Source organism: Frieseomelitta varia, unplaced genomic scaffold, assembly GCF_011392965.1.
Source record: "Frieseomelitta varia isolate USP_RPSP 00005682 unplaced genomic scaffold, Fvar_1.2 scaffold_135, whole genome shotgun sequence".
Taxonomy (NCBI): domain Eukaryota; kingdom Metazoa; phylum Arthropoda; class Insecta; order Hymenoptera; family Apidae; genus Frieseomelitta; species Frieseomelitta varia.
The window spans coordinates 892,080-919,280 of NW_025109028.1; the positions used below are offsets into that span (position 1 = coordinate 892,080).

At 33.7% G+C, this 27,201-nt stretch overlaps 1 protein-coding gene across 3 annotated transcripts; it reads right to left on the bottom strand.

Annotated features, from left to right (window-relative positions):
* Window positions 1–735: 735 nt before the first annotated feature.
* On the bottom strand, window positions 736–21,676 carry LOC122530800 (potassium voltage-gated channel protein Shab-like). 3 transcript variants are annotated; one of them, XM_043658120.1, is made up of 4 exons: window positions 21,093–21,676; window positions 20,311–21,050; window positions 5,877–6,723; window positions 736–981 (listed from the first exon to the last, which is right to left on the bottom strand). In XM_043658120.1, exons 1-4 carry the CDS (start codon window positions 21,457–21,459, stop codon window positions 791–793), a joined length of 2,145 nt encoding a protein of 714 aa, XP_043514055.1. In that variant the 5' UTR covers window positions 21,460–21,676; the 3' UTR covers window positions 736–790. The 3 variants fall into 3 exon arrangements, with proteins under 3 accessions (XP_043514055.1, XP_043514046.1, XP_043514036.1); XM_043658111.1 differs by having other exon boundaries at window positions 20,311–21,053; XM_043658101.1 differs by having other exon boundaries at window positions 20,311–21,676.
* Between the last annotated feature and the right edge of the window lie 5,525 nt (window positions 21,677–27,201).

The window sequence follows — 27,201 nt, forward strand, 5'->3', positions numbered from 1 at the left end:
TGATTTTTGATGAAAATATACTTTCTTGAAGCTACATGTGCATTGAATGTCGATGCATTTAGCATAAAATATTAATATTAATAATTTCTGACGTAGTTAGTTCGAGTATATTATAATATATATATAGTATATACTTACTATATACTTATAGTATATAGTTACTATATACTTATATAGTAACTATAGTAGTTACTATATACTTACTCAGTTAGTATATACTAACTCTATATAGTATATAGTATGTACTCGTTACTTTGAGTATACTCGACATGATATCGTGACAAATCGATGTCGATGACGACTCGATATCGATTCGATCGCTAATCAATATTTTTGCCTAGATATCGAACATTGATATTAACCCCTTGCGCTGGCAACTGGCTCGCGGACCATAACGAGTGACCGAATCGTACACAATAATTCGTCGCTTTCTTCTTCTTTCGAACACGTCGGTATGACATCACCGGATTAAAAATTATTAAGAAGCAACGAACATCATTTAGGTAACATTTAAATATACTTAGAACTAAGGAAATGTTGCAATTTGGGAGAAAAATGTTCTCGACGAGCGTGGCACGTCATCCCAGCGCAAGAGTTGGAACGGATATTGACTTTTCCATATAGGCAAGTAGTATCGATATAAATATCGAGGAAATACTGGCCATTTCCGACCATCTATATCTTTAATATAGCAAATTGAAAAATTTCATCGCTCTCGCCGATACTGTATCTCGTGAGAATTGCATCCGCTGATGTACACACTTCCATCATACGCGTGCCACGATACGTGTTATCCCCGTGTGAAATCGGCCCCCAAGGTAGACCCGAGGAAGCAGCAGGAAAACGAGGCACCGCAACGACGCCACGAGGGACCGTAATGCTCATAGCTAGGATAACAGCCTGACCTGGTCTGGGCAGGACTGCGTCCGTACACGGATTCCCCCTCCTTGCTGTTACCATCCACGCCGGACATATCGTGACCTGAAAACAGCCTCGGTATCCATTATGTTTTTCATTATGCCATCAATTCATCAACCTTGACGCAGGATTAGCGGGTCTCAATTTCGAACATCGTATGAGAATCGAGTGACTGCGGAACGAAGTCGTTGGTCTAGTGAAATGAGCCGAATGGAACGCGACAGAAAAACAACGAAAGTAAGATGATACTGTGTTTACCGTGTTTCTCGCGTTCTTGTGAATCTACCAAGCAAAGTCGATATAGAGCAAAGGATTCCCAATCTGCGAGGTCGCGACCTCCAAAGGGGGGGGGGGGCACGCACTGACTTAGGGTGATTCTATTTGTTTTAATTGAACATTTTGTTGTCCAGCCAATTTTGTTTGAATTAAAGAAGACTGATTAATTTTTTAATCAATTAAGGGAGAAGAAGAGATTTGAGGTCCATGTGATTATATTATAAATTTGAAAAATATTATATAATAGATTATATTATATTATATTATATTATATTATAGATTTTAAAAATGTCAAGAGGATATTTAAAAATTACGTGAAAAATCTAAATTGAAAGATTATGTTGAAAGGTATATAACAAATGGAAAAAATCAATAGCCAAAGTTGAAACTAGTGTGATTTTTTAATTATCTGTTTCTTTCATAGCTCTGTTCTAGGTAAAGTTACGTCAATTAAGAATCTTACTCTATGAGGATGAAACTAAATATGGAAATATTAGAATATTTCTTCAGAGTAGTGAAACTAAAGAAATGTTATAGATATTTTTTCAAATGGATTTGTTTAAGAATATACAATTAATTTGGATCGTTTCTCTAGTATTTATGTTACTGAAAACATGAACAAGAGAATTATACAAGTCAAAAAATTTGTTTGTAAAAAAATGCCAAAGATACTTTTGCAAAGACAGAAGCATTTTATAGTAGAATATCTTTCCATAGGTCCGCCCTATTCCACTTTACAAAAGTATATGAAGTACTTTCTTTTAGCAGAATGTATAACTTTATCTATAAAATAAAAATGGAAACATAATTTCGACAAATTGTGTGCCTATTTTTGACAAGATTTTATAATAAATATAATAAATATGATATAATATAATATAATAAATATAATAATATAATAAATTTTATAATAAACATAAATTTAAATTTATTATAAATAAATTTAATAAACAATTTAAATTTAAATTTATAATATATCATATATGTGTATCTTTTAATTCCAAAAAGAGATAATAAATTGACGTACTTTCTATCGTCAGTTTTTCGTCAATCGATAAACGTAAGAGTAACATTTACATATCGTTGATAAAAGTCGACCTCTTCAATACTTACATCATCAAAAAGTTGATGAAGCATTAATTCTTTCCCATGTCGAGCCTTCAATATTTTTTAGACCTCGAGTCACTCCTTCAAATTAAAATCACACGTTATTATTCGACTGCAATGAGAGGTGGTCGCGACTCGTGAAAGATTGGGAAACACTGCGATAGAGAATGAAACTAACACGATCGATGGATGACAATACAGTGAACCCTCGAACTTCAAACGCGATCCGATTTTTCTCGACTGAAATTTCGAATTAATTCGGGCATGACAAAATTTACATACAGAAAAATTTCAAGTATCTGTAACACTTATGTACGTGAGAAACATTTTTAACGTTCAAGGATCATACGAATTTTTATAAATAACGACAAGAAGACAGGTACGTGTATAAATTAAGGAGGAACAGAGAGCTTGGTCCCATTTTAAATCGAAGCAACGAATTAAATATCCAACTCTGCGACGCGACTATTTGTCCCACTTTCGTACGAAATACGAAAGACCGAGTATCCACTAAGTTTTCCAAGTGTCGAGTTTCGAAGATCGAGGACTCACGGTGTACTTTCGTTCTATGTCCTATCCCCCATGGCTCGTGAATACATATGAATACAGTGCAGTTGAACAGTTTAATGAGAAAGTCGATAAAGAGGGTGGTCAAAGTGTTTCTCTAGCAGTGTGGCCCCCGTATTACCTTGCTCCTGCGCCAGAACTGATAAATTCATCATTCTTGCGTCAGGGTTGATAAATTGTTAACGTTTCGCTGCGATAAAAACTTATGCGTTAGCATTAGTATTAACGTGTGTATCACTGTGTGTAATGCCGCGTGTAATTACCATGTACTGTGTGTGTGTATGTTGTGTTATCAGTAAATTTATGATCGAAGTATAAAAACGAATGAGAAAGGGCGCTGTTAATGGGCGTAGAGAGTGACATAATGGTCCTATTCGGTATCACTCTGGAGTACGATTGCACCTTGTTAACTGGAATAAACGAGTCGAGAGTATAAACCTGTTTCTCGACGTTTTCTACAAACATTGCTGTTTGTTCGGAAATTTCAAGCTCTGTTCAAATTCTAATACATTGGGAAAAGTATCCTTGTTAAAAAAGTATCACAAACTGTTACAAAGGTCCTTAATTGTAATCAGAAATTTGTGGTTGAATGTACCCAAAATTTGTTTGAGGGTTGTTTGTCCATGTTTGAACACACCCCAAATTGTTTGTCCATGTTTGAAGACACCTCAAATTTAATTTATTAATTACGTTATAAAATAACATTGATGCTTATATGCAACAAGATTATGAACTTGAAGATTGAGAAAAGTTGTGAATAATGAGAAATAATGAAAGAACTACCATGAAGAAATCTAACGTGGAATTTTGCAATCTTTTGCTCTATTGACCTGTCCCAAACTCATTTTTAAAAAGCATCCAAACTCAAACATAAATCTAGATCTAGAGAATTAAGTTGAGGATTAGTTTCTATTTTAATAAAAGCTAAATCGAACATCTATTTTCACTGCCTAGTTTTGATTACTTTTCACCTAATTCGAGCGTATAGTCAGAATTGGATTACATTAATTTCACAATTTCTATTAACAGTCGAACACAGGAACAAACAATGAAAATAATAAAGTATTTTGCTTTTCAACATATTAAATTTCTTATTAAGTCTCTTTCCAACATATTAAAATTCGAACAAAACCTGAAATGCTAACCAAAGCGCCGTTTTTAATTAGTTATTTACTTTTCATTAAATCCCCGGAGACCTCTGACATTTCTCGTGATAGAAGATAGCCGAGCAATTCCGGTTAACAAGGTAAAAATCTTTCGAGATCTGCGCTACGAAAATATGTGACGACGTACAAAGAACACTGGGAGATAATGGAAAAACGAAAACCTTAAAGTAGGGCATAAAGAAAACGATCCAGTTAATTGACAAACAGTAAGACTCGAGCTACAGCCTGACTTTTCTCGAATATAACACGAAAACGTTGATCTCTCTATGGAGAAATTACACTCACAAAATTTGAATTATTAGAATTATTTTTAGAAAAAAAAATAACAACCTCTTTGAGAGTAAACACCTACAAATATTTCATCTATAATACCGATACAGTATTAATAAATTATATATAGCACTAATATTATTAATAAATTATTATTAGCAAATTAAAAAAGAATTATATTACCATTAATAAATTTTATAGTTGCCAGTAATTAATTATTAATATAATGTTAATATTGAAAGTGTAATTAACTATATTTAGAAACAACACTGATAATTGTAATGTTCGTAATATTAGAAATTTCTGTAACAGTGTTATATTCGAGATGTGATACGTTTCAACAATATACTACTCTCCTAATGCTTCGATCTTTTGACTTTTTGAGACAAATTATTGCATACTTCAAACATTTGCTTTTCTAAGTCCAATCGTTTCAAGCGAAATAAAAAATTTTTAGAAGAACTAAAATCATCAATTAATAGAACAAATTATTCATCGGGCCATTAATTTCATTTAACTTGATACATACTTTAATATATCATACATTTTAATATGCATTCAACATTAGTGTATCAAGAATACAAAAGAAAGAACTTTTTGAAATAATAAAAATTGCTCGCGAATGAATGTAGAGAACGTAATACAATAGTAATACGAAAATTGAGTTTGGTATATTTGCGAAGCATTACTGAGTAAGTACTTCTGTAATAAAATTTATCGCCCCCATCAAATACACTACTTCGAGAAACCTGCTTGTATATACCACCAGTGTACTCTACAAAATAAGTTTATGCTAAAACTCTTTGCTGTAAATTCACGTGAGATCCATTTCATGTTGGTACATTACCAAAATATTATTTTCTATCTCTTGAAATTTACTTCTGCGCCGACACATTCTACAAAGTAAAACGTTAAGATTCTCCGCCATAAAGTTTCATGTCACTGTACATATGTATCTTCGTATAAAGATTACAACCTATTTCCTGAAATTTATTTAATATCTACAAAATGGCAAAATTCTTTACCGTAAAAGCTCGCTCGATATTTGACCACTTGCGCTGGCAATTGACTGCGGACCATAACGAGCGACCAAACCGTATTATACATACAATAATTCGTCGCTTTCTTTTCGAACTCGTCGGTATTACTGGATGGAAATTATTGAGAAGTAATAAATTTATTATTTGTTTTGCCCGGGTTATATATCAATATACTTAAAACTGAGAAAGCATTGCAATTTTGGGCCTTCAAATACTCCCTCAGTATGTTCAAGTGTATTAAATGCAACCGAGGCAAAACAAATAATAATAAATTTATTAATTCTCAGTAATTTCCATCCAGTAGTATCGTACCCGACGACGAGTTCGAGAAGAAAGCGACGAATTATTGTATTTGTACGGTGTTGGTCACTCGTTATGGTCCGCAATCGGTTGCCAGCGCAAGTGGTTCAAAAGATCAATGTATACACGTACGTGTGTATACACCACCTACGCTTCTAAGCGTGTCCTACGCAAACAGAGTGAACATTATACATGTATGTATAACCTCCTTCCGGTGGCTCGCTTCGCTTACCAGTATCGACGATGACATCGATGAGATCCATGCTCTTGGCGAACGCGTCCCTCAGATTGATGTGATGGAACGACACGATGCTGCCCTCCCTCTTGGCCCTCTCCAACGCCTCGCGTCTCTTCAACGCTTTCTCGCGCCTCATCTGGTTCTTGTAGAACTCGGCGAAATTGTTAACGATAATGGGAATGGGCAACGCGATTACCAGGACACCACATATACAACACACACTGCCGATCACCTTGCCGAGCGGGGTCGTGGGGTAGATGTCGCCGTATCCGACGGTGGTCATCGTGATGCCCGCCCACCAAAAGGTTTCTGGAATGCTTACGAATTTGGTCCCGGGCTCCTCCTTCTCGGCGAAGTAGGCGAGGCTCGAGAATATGAGGACGCCCATCGCCAGGAAGAGCATCAGCAGGCCCAGCTCCTTGTACGAGTTGCGCAAGGTGAAGCCGAGGCTCTGCAGCCCGGTCGAGTGGCGGGCCAGCTTCAGGATCCTCAGGATCCGCATTATACGAAAGATTTGCACTACCCTGCGCACGTCCTGGAACTGGTCGGTCGCGTTCTTGTTCGTCTCGACAAGGAACAGAGATACGTAGTACGGCAGTATTGCCAACAGGTCGATCACATTCAGACCGCCCTTGAAGAACTTCCACTTGTCCGGCGACGCGCTGAACCTAAGCATGTACTCGAGGGTGAACCACGTGATGCACACAGCCTCCACCATGGCTAGCTGCGGATTGTCTTGAAAGTTCCCCTTCTCATCATTCACTTGCATACTAGGAATGGTGTTGAGAGTTAGTGCGATCGTCGAAAGCACAATAAAGAGTATTGATATCACAGCTATCACCTGGAAAATCGACGGGATCAGCCGGTCAAACAAGTGAGCCAGAGGATGATCAACGGACGGACGGTTTTTCGGATCGTCCAGCGTTTAAGATGCGATTTAACGAAACTAAACAACCCGGGGGTCTAACGTATCTCTGTTTCGTTCCATTCGTTCGCGAATCGAACCATCCTTTCTGTTTGCACGTCACTTCGAGGGTGTCGTGCGATAGAGGGAAAAAATTGAAAATTAAAGAATTTCCCAATTGTTATTACTGCAGTGAAAACAGAGAGATCATCGAGTCACCGACAGTGACAGGCAGGGAAGAAGAAAAACTTCACGTACTCTCGACTCACGTAATTGCTTGTTTCATCGTCCGTAAGAAAGTCAGACAGAAAGAACTGAATCAGAGATGAGAATTCCAATGATCAACCCAAAACGTCAGATATATGAAAACACTTCTTAACTGGTGTGAGCATCGATGAAATGCGAAGAGAAGTATAATTCTTATGCTTATAGCCTGCACTTTCTTTCCTTTTTTTTTTTATATATATATATGTATATATGTAAGCAACAACAACTACCAAAAAACAGAGTAAAATACCAAAAGCTCTCTCACTGCACGAAAGCGTTCAAAAATATGTATTCAAACAATACATCAAATATACAGTAACAACATATTCTGAATCACTGACAAAATAGAAGGAAAGCGTAAGTAGTTTTGTTCACACGTACGAAAAAATAGTACAATACGAAGCAAGCGACAAATTTTTAGCGTACGGGAGAGGAAGCTCATTGTTTCCGAAACCATTATTTAACCCTTTCGCCACGCGTGACCATAACCTCAAATTTGGTTACATACGGTATTATATCAAAGTTGCTCTTCGATTCGAAGGATTTCTTCGGAAAAAGTAATCAGAGTAACGCGAGTAAATCGTGAAATGTTTTTAAGTAACTCACGGTCAAAATAACGCGGGCTGTACCATAACCAGAAATTAGTAGTAATCGTTTGAGCCTCAAATTGCGCGTTTCAACGCCATCTTGTTCTTAAAATTTCAACTTGAAGTTGAGTTACAGTTCCGTTCATAAAATTCGCGTTTCTTTTACATCTTTTTTTTTCCTTTTTTTTGAAATTTCAATCAGGTATCAAACAAACGTTTAATAATTCAATAAGGTAGTACTGATGGATCATTATTATTATATAATACTATGTATAAAATACTATATATCCTTTACTACTGATACTGTATATACTATATATCCTTTACTACTGATGGATCATTATTATTTTATAAAAATACTGTATATCCTTAGAAAGAACTGAAGATAATTTCAGATCAAATAACTACAAAAAGAAAAGATCTAAATTAACCATTCTTAGGAAAGGCGAGAAATGTTAATCCACTTTCATTTAAAATTTAGATTTTGAATTATTGAACAAACGTTTAATAATTCAATAAGGTAGTACTGATGGATCATTATTATTATATAATACTATATATAAAATACTATATAAAAATACTATATATTCTTTACTACTGATACTGTATATACTATATATCCTTTACTACTGATGGATCATTATTATTTTATAAAAATACTGTATATTCTTAGAAAGAACTGAAGATAATTTCAGATCAAATAACTACAAAAAGAAAAGATCTAAATTAATTCTTAGGAAAGGCGAGAAACTAAAATTTAGATTTTGAATTATTGAACAAATTATTAATAATTCAATAAGGTAGTACTAATGGATTATTATTATTATATAATACTATATATAAAATACTATATATCCTTTACTACTGATGGATCATTATTATTTTGTAAAAATACTGCATATCCTTAGAAAGAACTGAAGATAATTTCAGATCAAATAACTATAAAAAGAAAAGGTCTAAATTAACCATTCTTAGGAAAGACGAGAAATGTTAATCCACTTTCATTTAAAATTTAGATTTTGATCTCTAACACGGTGCCGTGTTCCAGTAGCGAAAGGGTTAACCCTCGATATTCAACAACCACGTCATCGTCAGATGTTAAAAATACAGGTTCTCTCATCTTGGATCTCATCGGCTTCTCCACTCGACCTCGGCGTTACTTGAATAACGAGCTTCAAAAGAGACAGTAGTGCAAAAAGGGCCCCCTTATCGACGAGCATACGACCAAAAGGGATGCAAATAAGAAACGGTTGAGACGTTCGTCGTTAAGATCTCGAAACGACTTTGAAACGCCTGTCGAGAAACAAAGGAAAAAAAGGGAGGACGTAAATGCGGACTGCTAGAACGTTCTAAAGCATTTTCTGCGAAACTGAGGACTCGACTGTACTCGCAGTGAACAGAATCGCTGAAAACTGCTGTAGAAGCGTAAATAGATACCCAGATGTGTTTTCCACCAAAAGAGTATCTTCGTCGTTTGAAGGCAGTCTGCCCGACGTCGCTCGACTTATACAAGTTGTGTTTTGTACATTGTTCGGCATGCGTATTTCACACATGTTTCATTTGTACTCCCTTCAAAACCCCGCTCCCTTCGGTTTCACACTCTTGACCAAGGCTCGAAATTATAAAAAAAAAAAAAAAAAAGAAAGAAAGACAAAAATAGATAAAACCCCGCTCAAAAGTCCTAGACTTTATGATCATTATTATTGTTAAAGTAGCAAGGTTTGTTTAAACGACGAAGAAAGTTGTTTTAATGACAGATGGAATACAATTCAAAATCCATGGCTTGTATCGAAATATCTTGTTTGAAGTTACATTGAAAAGTGGGAGATGTCCAGAGACTTTTGAGCGAACGTGCAAACGCCCAATTAACCGAAACTAGTCTCTCGTGTCCTATACTATTACCCTGCCACGCTAGTGCAATCGCTACAAAGCGAAATCAATTCGTTGCTTCCGGGACAATTCAGCAAAAATCATTACCGCGAGTCTGTCTCAACAGAAATAAATATAGGCGATCGCTTCGCATATATATAACTACGGGTAAACGCAAACTCGTGTACACTCGGAAGCAATGCTTTATACTGTTTGAATTTTCCATCGACTGACTCGCCATGGTTTTTAACATTGTTTTTAGCTCTTGAAATGTGTAAAACATTTGATTAACCCCTTAAGGTCCACTGGTTCTTGTGCACTGTGAATACAGCTGGATTTTACATGTATAATTATTTATTATATATATTATATATATAATTATATAATAATTAATAATTATTAATATAATATATAATTATTATATATATATTATGTATATAATTATTTATTATATATATAAAAGTTCTTTCCCGATAGTTAGTATTTTATGCAAAATTATAAGCTGTATATGTAGCAAAATAATAAAACAAAAAAGTTTTTTTTCTTTCTATATATATATTTCCCCAAAATTCAATAAATCCTTAAGGAGTTAAAGAAGTAGAAAAGTTTAGTAGAAATATCGATAATATGAAGGCACGTACAGTCAAATCAGAATATTTTTAAACACCGTCTAGTGAATCATAAATCAGTTGAAATAATTAATTAAATTCTGTTATTATTTATCAATCCTCAAATGGTATCAATATTGGGTCAATTTTAGGTTACTTAATTTTGGAATTTCTTATTTTACTAATTTTGCGGAGAAAATGAACTATACTTGAATCTTTGGTAATTGAAGAGGTATCTCTAACTCGACGATACTACATGAAGGTCGATAATTAGAATGATCAGAGAATGTGTTCGAGGTTATGTTACTTCAATCCGAAGAATTTTTATCTGGCAAAAAAAAGTCTGCGGTTATTTGACTTCCGAGTGTGTAAGACTTTGGTGCCGGTTGAAAAGCAAAAAAGGTGAAGAAGAAAAAGGAAGATAAGAAAAGGGCTGTTGGCATCGGCAGCTCGTCATGCAATCAACTGCGATGCTCCTCGCGAATAGAATGCCAGTGAATTTCTGTTAGTCGTAAGGAAAACAACTCGTCCCGTAACTCATAAGTTTAGTCAGTAATTGAAAATTAACTGGAAAAGAGATATCCTCAACTATAATCTCGTTGAATTTCGAATCTATCGTAGAGGGAAAGCTCCTGAGTGAGGTTATGTTTTTCAAACTTACAAGAAAAAGCAACATTACACTTTCGTTGCTCGAATTCTTCGATAATCGTAGCTTACGAAGCCGAATATAGAACTGAAACCAATCAAAATGAAGATTGAATGAAACAATCTAACCTAACTTAACCTAACTTAATCGTATCTTACCTATCAAGAACCGCAGTTTTAAGCAGATGCTATACGCAATTTCAATTTCAGCTACTTACTTTTATTCGTAGCTTCTCAACTACCATCGTTTCATATTTTAGATCAATTGCATGATACGTAAAGAAAATTATACCTGTTACATTACATTTACTCTAATTTGTCTCCAGGTCGTGGTTCGATTGTATCTAAATATAGCACTGAATCAATCAATGTGAAGTTTGAAGTTTGCAGAATTTAATCTAACCCAAACCTAACCTAACACAACCTAACCTAATACTTTGCTACTATAAGAATCACAATCCTATGGAAATGCATGTGCAATTTCAGTTTCAACTACTTTAACTATTCATCGTGAGCAAGTGTAATGTAAAATTTCTTGTTAATTATTTCTGAATCACTTTTTTACTTTAACTTCCAGTTTTTGGCCAAATGGATAGTTACTCAGGGCTCTCCTCTCTGCAACGTATCCTAAGATCAAGATTAAAGGAGTTGAAATTTCTTTTTTCAGATAATTACCACTTAGTTTAGAAAAATACGTAAGGAAATGAAAATAATATGGACCAAGCTTGCATCAGTGCAAGCCTGTGCGGAACATCTCTTGTGCAAGATATCGATATTCGTTGCAGAAAGCTGTGTTATGCGATTCTCTTCTTTTTTTTTTTTTTACGCAATATCGTCAGATGGATCAAGAAAAAAAAAAGAAAGAAAGAAAAAAGGAAAAGAAAAGATCGAGTACGAGTTGGAAAAAAGAGAAAAGCTAACAGGGCGGACATTTGTTGCAAAACGTAATCTTGTTAAAATTGAAGAGAACTGATGCTCATAAAGTGCAATTGATGAAAAATATACAAGCCATCTCTATGTTCTTCTAAAAATCCGTTATAGGTCGATCGATGCTGGATTACTCACAGCTTTTGCTCGTTCTCGCAATCATGCTATGAGAATAATTCGTTCGAAGTAACTATCGTAACTACCTGCTAACACATTGGTAAGTTTGTAAATTTCAGAGAAACATTTAAACCGTATTAGAAAAGATCTTCCATACGAATACAGATATATCTTTCCATAAATATTTGAATATTTAATTTATCATATTTAATATAGTCCAATGCAATTTTAAAAATTTATACTTTTGTTATATTAGAATTTGAGTAAAAAGAAATGTCTCTTCGATATTAATTCTTTATTTCACGCCATAATTATTAAAGTAATTGAAAGCTTTGACTAATTTACATTAACGTAATCATACTTGTCAAATATAGATATAAATATAAATTTAAAGATCGTAATCAAAAATACGACATACTATGTATCTTCGAAATTAAACAAGGCCCTCAAAGTCATCAAACTCAAGTGCGTACGTGGAATTAATCATCATCTAACTTTACTTTTATTTATACCGATTAATATTTTTATACTTAATGATGTTCATCATTAATTCAAATTAATATTTCAATATGAATATTCATAATATATTATATATGATAAATTTGTAATATTAATATTCATAACATTTTATTCGATATTTACTGGCTGTATATAATTATCAGACGTAAAATTAAACGAAAATTAGATTAAATGAAAATTCGATTAAAAAGAATTTATTTGAAATGTATCTCACACGTTCGTTCAACGTTGTCGAATATGATATACGTTCAAATATTTATGGACGATACAGAATGTTCCACTCCTTTCCAATCAAACTTCATCAGTATGTTTTATGGATACAAATAAAAATAAAAAAGTATAACTATAACAAACACCGTTTACTTGAAGTTTAATTAAAAAAGTTATAATGAAAATATCTCTGGCTTCCAATATTTTCCAATTTCCTCCGCAATTGATCTTTCTCGTCGCAATGAATATTAATAGATCACCAATTGATCGAACGAAGAGTTGAAGAATGATTTATTAAGGTGAAACAAAATCGAAATAAACTTCAAAGAAATGAATTTAATATTTCATCATTATCGATCTTGCATTAACAAACAAAGTGACTCATTAATTATTGATTGCATCGTCAATCTATCTCTGCCTGTATATAAAAATAATTGTGTTTCCACCTTAATGTTTCTCTAGTATTTTTAACAAAAGTTTTATTTATTTTGAGACTTTTAACTTACGTAATGCTCCAGTATTTTTAACAACATTTATAAATTTACAATACTAATTTATACAATTACTAATTTAACAACCTACATTTAAATTTATATATTTATACTTATAAATTTACAATACTAATTTATCAATACTAATTTATTACAATTACTAATTTAACAACCTACATTTATAAATTTATCAATACTAATCTATACAATTACTTATATCAATAGAATATGTGTAATGCAATTTTATATTTGGACAATATATCTATTATACATTTTTGCTCTGTGGTAGAGCTTCAAACTTTTTTTATAAATGAACAAAAAGTCCGTAGTCTAATAATGACAAAGTTTGAACAAAAAGTAGCTTGAACATTCTGCATAAAGTTTTCATCAATATCTCCATGTTATGCATACTCTCTCAAATTTTTCATATACATGTGTATTCTGATCGACTGTATTACGAATGTATTACGAATTAATACGAATTATTATCAAGCGACATTGCGACATATTGTTATTTTATCTCTCAATTTAGGTAGACCCATACTGGTTAACATTTTAAAGCGCGCGTCATTTTCTAGAAGCAAAGCGAGGGGCAAGTAGAAACTATCAATAATCGATCATACCACTTATTTCCCTCTCTTCGAGTTATTACTTCGCTAAGATACTCAAGCTGCAAATACAAATATATAACTGAAGCGATAAACTGTAGCAATTCGGCGCAAACCATCGTTCGACATGTTCCTTTTTTTTTTTCTTATTTACTTTTCTCTTTTCTTTGAAAAAATAAATAATTGCCACAATTATTTTGCAAACGGATGAACCTACGTACTTCTTAAGAGGAGACTGAAGAACAGATTGTTGTCTTTCTGATGCTTAATAGGCTCTCATGTTAAGTGAATTAAAGCAATAATGTTTCAAACCTTATGAATGAAGCTGTTTAGAAAGATACATTGGTTTGTAACGTATGAAATGTCCAATTATTTGTTGTATCAATGACTTTTCATTAAAATGTAAAATGTTTGCTTAATTAATTAAATAATATAAAACTTTAAGAGTAGATTCCTTTTTGTTGATTTGGCCCTCATTGGTTTTGTACTTTATTCTTGACTATCATTTCCTGAAACTATTTTCTGAAGATAGTCTACGAATCAAGAAACTGTTAAAAAGAATTTACGTTGTCACCGAGACTTCAACTTTTTTATAAAAATAAAATAATAATAGTACCTATAATAATAGTACCTTTTTTATAAAAATGAAATAATAATGGTACCTTACAAAATAAAATAATAATAGTATGTAATAAAAATTATAATTATATATTGAGAAACTTATAAATTAATTTATGTAGAAATTGATGAATGACACTTCGTAATACTTCTTATTATAATTAATAAAAATTTAATATTAAAAAAGCAATAAAATAATAACACATGCGATAAAGTTACTATTATGATTACATCATAACTAATCGGGAATTTCATACCTTGCAATTCAATAAATTTATTGTCAGCAAAGAGATTCTACAAAACGTATAAATTTCTGAATTAGGATAGTTGGACAGAAATATGTTATAATATGTCTGATAGTTGTTTCATCAGGAAACACACAATCCTAATGAAATAATTACCGAGTAGCTACACTTGAATGCTGTTTGATATTATCTGCCTTGCATGCAGAAAATGACCTTCGACTTTACGCGTTAACTAGTACGTGCCCTTTGGATGTTGTTAGATCAGATCTATGCGAATCTTTTAAAATTCCGCTTGAACGTTTTAATCTTTAAAAAGAAAAAGAAAATCTCTGAACGTGAAGTAAATGCTTGTGTTAGCTGTTTAATAAATAAGTCCAATAAATAGAGTTTATTAATAACGAATAAAGCTATAATACGAATTACTTTATCTTCTTTTACGAAAAATTTGAATTATAATGTTACAATAATATAGTTTCTAACTATAAGTGTATAGTATGGTATCTCTCAACTAATTGCAGGAAAAAAATTTATTCATTGATACACTTTCGAATTGAATTTCCTTCTTATAAATTCTAAATTTTTACAGTTTCGACACAACGAGAAAGAAAATTAATCTGCATGTTTGAAACAGAATTATAAATTATTATGATCTATGCTATTTTTATGTGGAAGAGACCAGAGTAAGTTAATGAGATGTTTCATCGAAAAATAAACGAGGCATAAGAGGTATAAATATAACTGATTATGATTGTGTGTATATCGGTGTGGTTGTGTGTATTAACAAAATTTATTTAATTACTACAATTTTATATAGTGCAAAATAAATACTCATAATAAAATGAAATATTTAGAAACTAAATATTCTTGAATTGTTCTAAGAACAATTAATTTCTTGCTTTACAAGATAATTTCAGAAAAAAACGAGTTAAATTATAATAACAACACTTTTTAATTGGTAAAGATAACTGAACTAATAATAATAATTATTTTAATATATTGTTAGTTTACTAAAAATTGCAGATCGCTGATATTATTATTATATAAATAATTAGAAGTTATTACATTAATATTATCTGTCGTATAAACTAGAAAATTGAAAAAAATGTATAAGCTATACCCTGGTCTCTTTTATTATCACTTATGACACCAGAATCGAAATAAATCTTTTAAATAAATAAATCCACGAAAACGACGCATGCAATTCGACGGAAGTTTAAAAATTCGCATAGACCCAAATACAATGAAATCTCCGTACAACAGTACTTGTTAAATTTATGCTGCATTATGTTACATCGTAAACATACGACAATATAAAACATTTTAACTGAATTAAATGATGATCATTGTTATCAATATTCCATCTCAATATTCTCATCTCTATATTCTCTAAAGAAATTTCTTGTTGAATATTACAGCGAAGAGCGTATCTACACTAATGACGAAAAATTGTCAATGTTTTGAATTTTTAAAACACTTTTTAAAAGTTTAATCTCCACTTTGACAGTCGAAAATTATTAAAATTCTAAAATTGAGCTTTAGGGTTCGTAGGGGGAGGGTTTGTTCAATGACAAAAACTCAGAAAGCTTAATAAAATGGCAAGAAAGGCAAGTTTTTGTAGGGTGAAAAGAAGCAAGTTGCAGAGAAAAAAAATTTCAATCTTCAAGAGACCAAGACGAACGACCCGAGTTGTCGCGGGAAAAAAATCATTCCTAAGTTTCCAAGAAACGTTCCAAGTTTGTAAAATGTAAATCCGTAGGATGTAAAAAAAGGATCGTCTTTGAAGGGAGCAAGTTAATACGACTTGTTGTAACGGTCTAAAGTATCGACGAATTCTCATCGTTAACAGTTTATGCTCTTCGCTGTGTATACACAATATATATATATATTTGCCAACACTTCGACACAGAGGGAGATTGCACTGTATTATTCAAATGCAAAGGATTCGATATAGAGACAAGAAACTAAGAGCTGTGAGAAGACCCAATGTCTAATGTTTGCCGATGACTATACCCATACACTTTCAGAAGTAGCTACAGTTATTGACCAACGGCCCCTTAACGTGGTTTAAATATAGTGGGGAGATCAATAGTTTCTGTAATATTGGCTGCATTGAGGAGAAATGTTTGGACGTACGGTGGGAACGTAAGGAGCGTCTCCTCCTTCGCGAAAATTTCGTTCTTTCGGCGAAGAGCTGTTCCCGCTTCTTTTTCACCGAGGGACCGATAAGTCGGACGTTAAAATCAATGGGAAATTATCATCGAGTCACATCGAAAACGTCTACACGTGAATAGGAGAACAGAGAAACAGAGAAAGAGAGAGAGAGAGAGAGAGAGAGAGAGACACGAAAAAAAGGGATGTATTACAGGATGTGATTATTATTATATTGTTACGTTTACGTGAAAACAGAAGAAAAGTTGTCGTTGGTGATAAAGTTGGAATTAAAGTGAGAGGGATCAGAAAGGTGCTACATATTGGTACCCCGCATAATACTGTTTCAATCAATTGGAGCAACAGTGTGTGCAATGTGTATTGTTTGTGGTGTATATGGCAAGTATTATAATATGAGACAACATATATTTGTGAAAAAATAATGTCGCCTACAAGTACCTCACAGATTCTCTTGCACGATACGTTACGCGGTTGATAGAATTAGCTGGCAAAATTCTACGAATTCAACGCGTACACGAAAAGAAATATCGTAACTACGGGCTAGTTACCTGATCTATCTAAACTTCAATCCATCACGCTGTACAATATCCATTACGCTGTATAATAATCTCTCGATCCTAGGTCCTCTCACGTAAGATGAACTCTCTGAATTCTACGATACGAGTAGGTATAAACAATTATATTATATATTTCTTTTCGGGCAAACGCCAGATTCGTCATGTTAAAATGCTGATCCATTCCATTCACGGTTACAGATGATTATGCAACGTTATACATTAGTGACAATTACATTTTTTTCTTTTCACATGTTAAATATATATATGTTATATATACGGCGTGTATATATTTTATATATATATATATATATATATATATGCATTTCAGTGTGTATATATCGAATTGAATTCGCTGGTAGCGAAGTTGCTAATGACATTTCATAGGGAGCGGTGTCGAGAAAGAATCTACGTGATACCTGGTAATCGCGTATTAAGCACTCCCATTATCATCACGACGATTGCTTTAAACGAAATCAAACGACAATTCTCTTCATTTTCGTGTTTTTTTTTTTTTNTTTTTTTGTTTTCTTTAAGACTAAAGAGCTAAGAGAAGCTGGGTTACACAAGAAAATGTGAGATTAGCGATGATACTGTTAACACCACCTAGAAATAAAATACACATTACATACATCGACACACAACGACTGTTGTGCAAGAGAAAATTCGATTGATCCTCTCTATGCTGGTATTGTACTTAATTAACTCACGCTTCTATTTTATATGTAAGTATATTATATGATAGCACATCTACGTTTTATGTACATATACATATATACATTCCTATGTATATATATACACATGTACACATATATACATATACAGGTTACTGCAATTAAATAAAAAGTTGATTAATAGAGGTAAAATGCATCGATATTGTTATATATATAAATATATATGTAAATATATATATATATATATATATATCGATATGGGGAGGTTCATCTAATTAATACCTGGTAATTAATGAGTAATGATAATGCTTGATCAACGCACGTGATTTCGATCTGGCTTTGCTAGGGAAAAGCAAAATTGACTTTCGAGTTTTTATATTATTATTTTGTTAGTGAAATTGATCAAGTAATAGGCATATAGAAATTTATTAATATTTTGTAGATGTATGCAAGTCTACTGAGTGAGTGTATAAATTGAAACAAGTATGAAATTGTTATATAAAGCACAAACTTCTGTTAATTGGCAGATATTTAATTGTTAATTTTATGGAAGAGGAAAAGTGATTTATTAATTATTATCATTGTCAGTGAGCAAAGGAAGAATTCCAATTTCAAATCAATAATATGAATGCAACTTTTGTAGCATGTAACAAGTTTCCATCCTCTCGACAAATATATTCAAAAGCTTTTTAACCATTTATTTTTGAAAATATTTATACCACTCGAGTACAAGCTATGTTGTAAAATTATTTAAAATTGCGACAACATTGTGAGAATTTCCATAACGTGTAATTAAAACAAATTGAGATATTTTCTCATTCATCTTCACGGATGTTGAAAGCAAATTTCAGGATATAAAATAGATAGAATTCTCTCAGTTACAGTAATTTGATATATCCAAAATACTGTAAAATTAATAATTAATTTATTTTTATGATAAACAATGTATCTTACTTGTAAAAAAAAGCAATTTTCGTCTTCTTTATACAACACATTATATCTTTGAGATATTATAAAATTAATAACTAAATAATTTATTTGTATTTTCAGTTTCTGTGATTTATTTATCTGCAATTCATATTTTATATTTGATTGTTGATTTACTTCAGAGTTTATATCAACCTTACATCAATGTTGAAATTTACTTTCTCATATGTTTGATATACATATATGTAAGAGATATAGTTGGACTAGTTTTATCAGAGTACGAATTATGATCATTCTCACAACAGTGTAACTAGCCATAAAACAAAGGTAACGTGTTGACGAAAAATTTTTAAAATAAATAATAAAAAACTTTCACGACGAGAAAGAAATGAAAGAACTCTGATACGTGTTTAAAAAGTTGCATTACAATTAGCGACTTGAAGTTAGGATTTTCTATTATTATTTTTTTTTTTTTTGTTTACAAGAAGAAAAACGAAACAATCATCGACAGTGATCGAAGCCAGAGCCAGAATCCAAATCCGATCTGTTGATTTACTATTTTAAACGTAATTCTACAGTGAAATCGAGTACAAAATCACATACGTCGCAAACGTTCTCACTACTCTTTCGTCTATACAAGAGCTACATCGAATCGATGCTCTACTATCAACTTAATAATACCTTTCTTGAAATTATGGTTCCAGCACAAACTGTAAACGGTGGAGACAGTGTAAGTAAATTAATGAACGAAACTTCAGATTATCCTCACATAATAATAAAGTATGTATTGACAAATTAATCAATTTCTTTTTCTTTTTCTTTTTTAATCAGCGTTAATTAAAATAAAGATTAATTCAATTGCTCAGTTTGGCAAATTTCCCTTTTGCGCAATCGACTGAAGGGAATGTAATGTCGTTCGCAAATTCGTCGAAACGCAAAAAAAACGATAATCGATAAACTGAAAGGAGGAAAGTTCTTCGATTTGAAACACGTCCCCAGACACGCGGAGAAAAATTGATCCGATCGTTCCCGATAGTTTAGAAAACGAATGCGAGAGGAACTGGCAACGGAGGAAATTTCGAATGCCCTATTAAAATTCGTAGAACAATCCAAGCCTCGAACAATCGGCACGAGAAATCTAAAACAAGATCACAAAGAGGCATCCTCGTGGAAACGGCAGTTCATCAATGCTTGAACGACACAACGACACGTTTGTTACCGCGACGAGTTTTTGGCGCAAGTTCAAATTCTTCTTCTCGAGAATTCGATCTTGGAATGCCTCCACAATTTTTCTCCGTCGATTCAATCCTCCCAAACCTCCCTCCCCACCCCCAACCCGTAAAACACGTACTCGCTTGCCGATCCAGCAACAACAACCAACAACAACAACAATAACAACGACGACAACGATAAAGCTCGTAACATGTTAAAAAAAAAAAAAAAAAAAAAAAAAAATGGTTTCGTCGAAACCATCGGCAACGTCACTCACCCTTGCAGCGATGGACGTAGTCGGTTTCTCCAACAGATCCCACAACCACTTCTGATACTGCGCGCACTGTCCCTCGCCAAATTCCTCCTCCTCCCTCTGCCTCAGCGACTCGGCCTCCTTCCGCATCTCCTCGTGCACGTGCTCCTTCCGCTGGTGATACTTGTGCTGGCAACAACTCTCCAGATACAGCTCGTCGACTCCCCAGTACTCGAGGTCGTCGCTGAACGCCAGCACGCACATCTCGTCGACAAGGTGGAGCTTGCCGGTACGATAGAAATTCAGGATCGAGCTGAACGACTTCGGATGACGATCGAAGAAGTACTCGTTGTCGATTAGAGAGTAATCGTCGCAGAGTTCGGTGATTGCCTCGTGGGTGTTGCAGTCCTTCAATCGGCCCAGACGCGTGTGGGGGAGCCTCTCGAGGGTACGCCAGAGGACCTCGTGCTTAACGCCACCGACGTTGATCGAGACCCGCCGATTAAGGGCCTTCGACCTCATGATCATAAACGGCTCGGGCGGTAGGGACGTCATCGACCTCGAGTAGGCGCGTTGCTGCTGCATCTGCAGCGGCAGGGGCGGCGGCGGTGGCGGCGGCGGCGGCGGCGGCGGTGGCGGAGGCGGTGGCAGAGGCGGCGGTGGCAGGTTCACCGGCGCCACCGAACCGGTCGGTCCTACCGACGACGAGAACGGAGCGTACCGAACCTCCTTGTTCGTTCCAACAACTCCGCTACCACCTCCTCCTCCTCCTCCTATTCCTATTCCTGCTCCTGATCCTCCTCCACCTCCTCCTAATCCTCCAGCTGCTCCGATGGCTTTCCCTCCGACAATGGTGATCCCTCCTCCAGTCACTCCTCCGCCCATACTAACCCCTGACCCTATTACCACGTTCACTCCACCGCTGCCAACTGACCCGGCGATACCGATCCCTCCGAGGGATGTTCCTCCTCCGCTACCGGTGCAGCTAGCGAGCGACGCGCCGGCTGCACCAGCCCGCTGCAACGTCGTCGTGCCGCCACCCTCGAACACGAAACCCTGGTCGGTGCCGATGTAGGGCACCATACACGACGACGACGACGACAGCACCGGGCCCGTGACCACGGCGCTCCCATTACGTTCCCCGTCCGCCAGTGTTGAGTTTTCACTTAGCATCAAATCACGCCGACACGCCGGCCAAACGTGACCGATCTCTCGTTATCGGCCTGCTTACGAACGGTCTCTTCCTTTTCCTTCTTCTCCCCTCACGTTTTGGTTGTTCGTGTTGCTGTTGCTGTTGCTGGTTGCCGTGAAAGGCCTCCTGCTCGAGCTTCGTTTCGTCGGTTTCGTCGTCGTCTTCTCCGTCTCCTTCTTCTTCTTCTTCCTCCTCCTCCTCGTCCAGGTTACCCTTCTTGTGCTTCATCCGTACCTACGTCTGTCCTCTTGCATTGGCTCGGTTAAACCGCGCCACGTCATAATCTGCGCGGGAAAGAATCGAATGATTTTTTTTTTTTTTTAGACAGAGTGCTCGTAGGCGCTTACGTGTGCTACAGGGTGTCCCAGAAGTCATGGTATCGAATACAAAAACAGTCGGCGACGATCCGTAGGACGATCATCGATTCAGTGCTCGTGTATTCGACCGATCTTCAATCTGTCATACTCGATTTTCGTCTTGTCTCTAGACAGTGGATCGTAGACTTGTCCCTGACCCAATTTGTACCATGACTTCTCGGACATTTTTGTACAGTCCTTAGTTTTTCTCAGTGTTATAGCGAGCATTTTACTTTGAGTCGCTTCGATTTCAAAAAAAAAAAAAAAGAAAATAAAGTCGTTCAATTGATAATGAGTATTTTCAATCGACGGAGCTGCAACTAATTAACAATGTTCAGGGAAATTTATAATTATAATTATAATTTATTAAATATATCATAAATTAAACTTTATTTCGTCTAAGATGAAAATGATGTCCCTAACTTTCGGGTGAAAGTACACTTCGACTATTAATTAAATTTAATAACATCAAAAATAACTGAGTTATTTAATAATTAATATAATTAAATTTATAAATAATCTGAATTTCAGATTTCTTCAGTTTATACATAAATACGTAAATAATAGCAACAAGATACTGTTTTATATGTTTCGAAGTAATTGTTTGCTGGCAGAACTCTTTTTCACGGAACTCGAGCATCACAGAATACCTTTAAAAATCTATACCTCTTCGTAGAGGATATCAATTATTAATTCACAGCTTTGCGATCAGATCGAATTATAGGTCACAACAACTGCACCAGCTAAGTACACCAGGCATCTCTTACTTTCTTGAAGTATAACAATCATTCTCAACATTGTGTTTTTACACTTCAAACCTTTATAAAGATATCACATAAGAATAGTGATATAATGTATGTACATCAACAATTAATATCAATGAGAAACGATAAAACGAGATGAAAACAAATAAAATGAGAAACAATTTCGTAAAAAATCATTTTTTAAAGAATTTACATTTTTCGTCCATTACGTTAATACATTTTGACATTACGATTCATTCTATATTTAATATAGAATGAATCGTAATGTCACAATTTGTTTTAAATTCCTCATATTGACCTATATTTAATTGATTAATCCTGTCAAACGAAAATAAATAATTCTTACGTTTCAGTTTCATTTTATTTATGTCGTATGTTTCGATTTTAATATATAATATATATTTTTTACATATTAATAAATATACATATTTCAAAATATTAATAGATTAATAATAGATTTTAATATTTTATTTCTGAGAGAGGAATAAATTATAGAACGTGCCATTAAAATGATATTATTGAATACATTCTAGGTGAAATGATTCAGAATAAAATCATTCGCTTGTTCAAATATAAACTAGGCCCTACATTATATTTCGAGACAACGTCGACTCGAAATAAGACGACGTACTATTTAAAAGGTTCATTCTCCAAATATTTAATTTAAATGATAAGTAAAAGAAGGGCCCGAGACGACAAAAACAAATGCACAAGTCCGCCTCTAATGAGGCCAAATTTCAAATCTGATATCATCGTCTGCGTTACTATTTTTGTACGTGTGGCAGAACCTTTCTTTATTGCTCGACACATTCACGTATACCATCGTGCATAAGTATTCAGACAGTTTTATGTTATTGCAAATGTATAAAATGCAATTCAAATGTATCTTGTAACATACTTAGAATGGTTTAATATCAGTTAGTATAAATAAAACAGCGATGGTTGAAAGTTTGGCTGAAGGTTAATTTCACAGACACACATTGAGACACTGTTGTTAGAAAAAAAGATGAAATACGTGCGTTTAATCATTTTTCATTTCAAAGTTTGTACTTTGTCAATTTGACGAAGTGCGCTGTTTTATCAGAAATGCATAACTACCGTACATTCCTTGCATTAAATTGAATTGAGCTCAGAGTATCTTGGAAAAGTAAAAAGATGAAGATTAGAAAATTAACAACAGAGGAACGTTTTGTTACTACGAAAACGAATGCTTGGAAGTATCAACCTTCCTGACAGCGTTGCACCAATTATTATATGGACGATAGTACTCGGGTAGTTCGATCGGTAGAACCGAGACCAGGAGAAACAACAAGTAGAACAGCAAGAGACGAAAATATTAGGCGGTTTTTTTTTCCCGAAAAGAAACCTGGAAAACTATTTTGCCTGAAACATTATGTACCTACGGTGCTGCTACTATTTATACAGCGAGGTTAATAACACTCTGACCCAGTTTCACAGCGAAAAGCACCTGTCCCGATAGTCCTGATTCGATCGTGCACGTGGGTTCGTGCAAAGTCCAGAATCAGTATGTAACGGGGGCGATTATTTTGACGAAATGCCTCGGTGGCTACAATAAACAGCCATTAAGCATGCACGATAAGGAACGTACGTACAGAGCGTACGACTTCTCGGATTTTCACGCGAATGCTTTTATAACGAGGCAATGGCTCGCGTATAGATGAAACAACACAACGTCTATGAGCACATCGCAGTTTACGTAAGAGTTTTATACATATATATGTATATGTATGTGTATATATATATATATATATATATATATATATAAGTGCTGTAATATAACTATAGCACCGGTAGAAAGTACCCAGGCGTTCAGCAAGTATTTATTTTTGACTGTATGAAAGTGTACCGTGACAAAATCATGAATGGGAAGATCTGTTCGTTCGTTGGTTTTCACATCAGCGCGGATAAAGGAATTTTTGTATTCCGCTTGTTTTCCGATTGTACGAGAAATTACGAATGGGTTCAGTTCATCAATTATGGTTGCTTATTCGAGAATCTCAATCGTACGAGGACGTGGATAAAAGAATTTTATATCCGTTTTTATTTCTGACCGTACCTAAATAACAAGAGGGGATGAGAATATGTCCAAATGACAAGATAAATTCATAAATGAAACGATCTGTAGCTTATTTTTAATCGTATTATTATAGAATTATATCGTGAAGAATTGTAGGTAAATAAATTTTTATACGTAATTTTTATACGCTTGTTAGCCTTGATCTCAATGACAGAAATTATATAGATTAAAAGTGTCTGCACACTTTCCTACTTTCAATCGAGAATAAAAAAATTTATTTTGATTAATAAAGAAATTGTGAAGAATAAAAGAACAGAAGTAAAAGAATTTTTGTATCTCCATCATGTTAAGAATGGAGTTAAGAGAGGAATAAAATTAATAAATGAATTGTTAAAAACAAAGGAGTACAAGTAGAAAGAATTTTTGTATCTCTCTCGTGTTTCACTGTACGAAAGTGTGCCTAAATGATAAAATTACAAATGAAAACGTTTGTACACTTGCTTATTTTTAATTGTGCGAGGACACACATAAAAAAGAATTTTCGCGACCGCTTGTTTTTGACTGTGTAGAACTGTATCATCTCAATGGCTGAATTACACACGAAACAACATTTTCAATTGTTTATTTCGGACTATATGAGAATTATTGTCATTCAGTTAATTATAATATTGTAAATGGAAAAATATTTATACTTGTTATCTTTGACTGTACATTTTAATTATAAATGAATAGATTGAGAGAAAATATGAATTTATTTTCTGAATAATATTTATGATCATTAGATCACTTGCGTGTAGCATAAAGTTGAATATTATTTAAATAAAGTATAGCAGAAAATGATTGAATAATATATTGTCTCATTTAATTCGTACTTTTTTTTTTAAATAATCACATCTTGGTTTGTTCAATTTTCTGTTGTTGCATTATTTAGTCATGAGATGAAATAATTTTTTCATTTCATTTTTTATTTGATTAATATTAATATTAAGTTACTGACTAATTAATATTAATCGTTTATCGTAAATTGTTAGTTCGTATTAGTTTAATTTGCACTCTAGTCGCATCCAAATAGTGTTACTATAAATTGACCAAAGTGTCTGGATACTTATGAACGGCCATATAGCTACTTACATATACAATTTCAGAAGAAACAAGAGGGAACAACTGCAAACTACGCTGTATTTACGTTTCCTGCCAATTTCATTTACACGAGTTTTCCCAACTTCCTATATTATTCAAAATATTTTGATTTTTAAAACCCAAAAGCTATGTTTCATGTGACAAACTATTATACAATTTTGCTTTCACTTTGAACTGATCAGAACTGAATTTCTATGCTCTCTTCGAAATTAAATCAGACAGATTGTTTTATGATATCCTTCTTTACGAGGTTATAACGATTAAAATTATCAACAATTTTTTATCGTTGTATCTCGATTGCATAACTCTATATAACTTCGACACAACTAAGTGAATTTTAATATAAATCGCTTGATTATCGAAGCTTTATACAATTTTAAAATTCGCCACGTTTCTATTAGCCACTATAAACATTCTAACTTATCAAAAATGATTCATTCAATAATATTATTAATTGTAGCTTCTGCATATTTTTACTCGTGTCTCTTCGTTAAAAACATTTTTCAATCGTCTCACAAATTTCGTGTTCACGTAAAAATGCGATATCGTTTATCTATAACAGAACTGAAAAGAGAACTTAATTAAACAAGAATTTTCTCGAATCTTTCATACATTTTATAAAATTTGGTTCACGTATATCATGGGATTGAAAGAATAAAGAAATTTCATATGTATGATGTATGTTTGGGGATATTGTTTGAATAAAATATTTGACTGGAAAATATTACATGTTTTGGAACAAAATATAACATTTATAAAATTATCAATTTGAAGATTAAAGTAAAATATAAAACATTTAACACTGGGATAAAGAAACAATAAAAAACAGAGACAAAAAGCAATGAGCAAGTGTTCCTTCCTGTATTCCTGCAAAAATACAGGAATACAGGAAAGAGCACAGGAAACTATGTAAGGAAGACATGTGTGAAGAAATCAGGAGAATAGTTGGGACAGAATTCTCTTCCAAAGAGTAAATAACACATTACCGGAAGCGGAAGGAACAGAAGAGGAATCTTATGGAAAGATATATGCAAATATGTGAGAATTTTTTAAAGAAGTTAGCCAAGAAGAAAGTACAAGGAGGAAAAGAGAAAATTGCAAAACCAAATATGAACAGAAATATGTAAAATATAAAATATTCTGAAATTATTCTGTAATATGGATTGTTCAGTAGATACTGGATTACAATAAAGCATTTAATAATTTGAATAATGCCTCTTATAACAATAATAACTTGAATAATCCTCTTACTTGAACTAAGAAAATGATCAATTTTATTGTTTGATTATTAACTGAGATACATTTACATTTTATTTTATTTTATATTCAAATAAATATTTCCTAAATCATCTTTCACTTCATTATATCAACTGAGGAATACTAATTTCCATAATCAAAAATTGTGAAAATAGTATGGTACGACGA